The sequence below is a fragment of the Drosophila bipectinata genome, chromosome 3R (genome assembly GCF_030179905.1).
Source record: "Drosophila bipectinata strain 14024-0381.07 chromosome 3R, DbipHiC1v2, whole genome shotgun sequence".
NCBI lineage: Eukaryota > Metazoa > Arthropoda > Insecta > Diptera > Drosophilidae > Drosophila > Drosophila bipectinata.
In genome coordinates, this window is record NC_091739.1 from 4,137,827 (window position 1) to 4,140,510 (window position 2,684).

The following is a 2,684-nucleotide window of genomic DNA, read 5'->3' on the forward strand; positions in this document are numbered from 1 at the left end:
TTTCTCATTCGTTGGCTTTGATTGCCTTCTCTCGTTGTTGGCCTTTATTTAGGCCACTTATTTTATTTTATCCCGGCCATGGCGATGACCATGAAAACTGCTTAATCGGAAGAATGAATATGAACGTTCCAATTGTTTTGGCAGGCGGGGAGGAGATTATAAGCAGAAAACATAAATAAAATCCAAATGTTTTCCTTTCCGTTGCTCTTTTTATTTCAGTTTCTGTTCTGATATTTTTCTATCTATATTTATTTTTTTGCAGCTACAGCAGCATTTTTAATATGGAAAAATTTGCTGTCATACTCTGGAGTCCCCGCCCCTGTTTCGACTTTTATGCGAGCGTGTATTCTTCGCATTTATAATGCGAGGGCCATATATTTTCATGAACACTATATTACCCAGGATAAAATTGGGCACAAGCAGCAGGATTCCCTTGACAAAACAATCACACGATAAACAGTTATAACACACATTTCTTGAAATTCGGAATACGTTTTGCATGCTTTTATTTTTATAAGGCTGAAGAATATGAATACTGTTTGTAAAATTTTAAATACAGATATCTGCGAGTTGCTGAACCAGTTGCTAATCAGTCTGGGCTATGGATCGTGCAACAAGAGTTCCAGAGGAAAAAATAAAGCGGGCAAAGCATACTACTGTTCAAACGAGACTCAAAAAGAAGACAATTCGCAGGTGGAATGCTACGTGGTTAAACATGCCAGCTATACAATCCACCACAAGTACCCGGGTCCCTTGATCACCTACGATGGCGAGGCGATGGGTGAACCTCGTTTGATTCGCTTTTCCGATTTGCGAAACCGCAAAGTGGTTTCAATGTTCAATAGTTGCGAAAACGAGAAAGCGGAATGTAAAGTAAAGGGCGAAGATGAGTCTTCTGAAGAAGTGTGTTTTTCGGAGAAGATGGTTCTGGAAGAAACTTTTTCGGAAAATGAAGGACTCCACAATGAAAACGGCGAAGACGACTTTATGTCTGAACATAAATGTCCACCGGAATCTAATAGTGATAGCGAATGCATGATGCAATGTCCTCCCGTAAAACAGGAATTGAGCGAAGAGCAGAGCCAGACATCGGTAGAGGACGTTTGTGATGAAAATTCAGCAGAGGAAGCCAAGACAGAGGCCTCCAAGGTGCAGGAAAATATACTGCATTTGGTGAAAACCCTTTTTCCCAAGGATCCTGGCACTCAAAAAAGCAAGGCCAGAGAAAGAAAAACACGCTGTAAATCCTCCTTTGAAAACCAATGCGCAAAAACTGAAAAATTGGCCAAAAAGTTGTACAAAAAGTTCGTAGAAAAACAGTGTGAAGGAACTGATTCACCTGCCTGGGAGTTCCTGACACCCGCGAAGAAGCTGCGCTTCCAGTGGAAGGCCATCACAGGTGATGAGTTACAGAAGACCCCCTACGAAAATTTTCGCATTAGTTTCTTGAATAGCTTTTGCAGAAGGCACCCCCGGACCTCGGGTCGTCGCTTGAGAACCGAATTGCGAACCCACTGGTGTCAACTGGAGCGCTCTCAGCGGCTGCCGTTCGCGCTACTGGCCTTACTGTACTACGTATCCCAGGGAAGTGTGGACCCAGAAGATCACTGTGCTGTGCGTGAACTTTTCGACAGATTGCGTTAGGCCGAAGACTTTCCATTTGCATTTCCATCTTTTAAATTTCCCATTTTATACGAACCAGATGTTGCGGCCAATCTATTTTCGTGCGAAAAACTCAAAATCTGCAGCCCCACTCTACCCCTTCTGGAAGCCCTCGGCGCTCGATGCTCTTGAACCAGATTCGCTGTGAATAATGGATCCTCTACTTTTCGCCAAGGTCGTTCTTGACATGGCATTGCCACTCGATTAACAATTAACGCCGCAGCAGCGCTCAGCATTCAAGGTCGCGCAGAATTAAGACAACAAGGCAAGTACCCCACCACCCAGAATCCCGATGGACGTGTAGTAGAAGGAGGCCAAATCAATTTCCCATGCGCATATATTAGCCATAAAAATTCGTTGTACTTCAAACAGAAACAAATAAAACAAACGAGAGGCAAACTTTTTAAAATGTAATTTCGATGCCCGGCAAATAAATAAAATAGAATTGTGGCAAATCGAAAGTGAGCCAAGGAGCCAGGGAAATCAAAGTCCGCATCAGACATTATGCTAATGGAAATGGGTATGGTAGGAATGGTAGAGTCTGCGGCTGGTGTTGGGTTTTTATTGAAAAGTCAAGAAGGGAAAGGGGGTGGAAAGCGGAAAACTTACAGGGGGACTGGCCCGGTCGGCGTTTATGGCCGTTGACAACTTTCGGCTGGGCCGGCATAAAACGAAATGAAATGGAAAACTAAACCCAAAATGGAAAACTCAAATGGCGAACGATTCGCCACGTTTCACGATTCAAACTCTAACTCAAAAGACGAGTGCCGCTGTATCGAAGGAGTCGCAATTTATTGTCCTAGATATTGACTTTTATAGTGGTCCGGTCCCTTTCCCTTTCCTCCTGCGACTCATAATGCGAATCTCTCACGGATTTCGGCGAATGCTCATCTCGAGAATCGGGAAACAATTGGCATTCGAGGATTTCGCATGCCTGCCACTGCCAGACCAGGTCCAACCCTTCCTCTCCAAAATCCCTTCCTCGCCCTCTTCCTTTTTTTATAGCCGACTGTTGCAAAGAT

The 2,684-nt window shown here is 44.0% G+C and overlaps 1 protein-coding gene across 4 annotated transcripts; it reads left to right on the forward strand.

Moving 5' to 3' along the window:
* Positions 1–427: 427 nt before the first annotated feature.
* On the forward strand, positions 428–2,089 carry LOC108128025 (uncharacterized). Of its 4 annotated transcripts, none has more exons than XM_043211980.2 (2): positions 428–1,639; positions 1,703–2,089. In XM_043211980.2, the coding sequence occupies exons 1-2, from the start codon at positions 529–531 to the stop codon at positions 1,792–1,794; spliced, it is 1,203 nt and encodes a 400-aa protein (XP_043067915.1). In that variant the 5' UTR covers positions 428–528; the 3' UTR covers positions 1,795–2,089. The 4 variants fall into 4 exon arrangements, with proteins under 4 accessions (XP_043067915.1, XP_043067917.1, XP_017100874.2 ...); XM_043211982.2 differs by lacking the exon at positions 1,703–2,089 and having other exon boundaries at positions 429–1,399; positions 1,455–1,633; XM_017245385.3 differs by lacking the exon at positions 1,703–2,089 and having other exon boundaries at positions 429–1,399; positions 1,464–1,633.
* Positions 2,090–2,684: the final 595 nt, after the last annotated feature.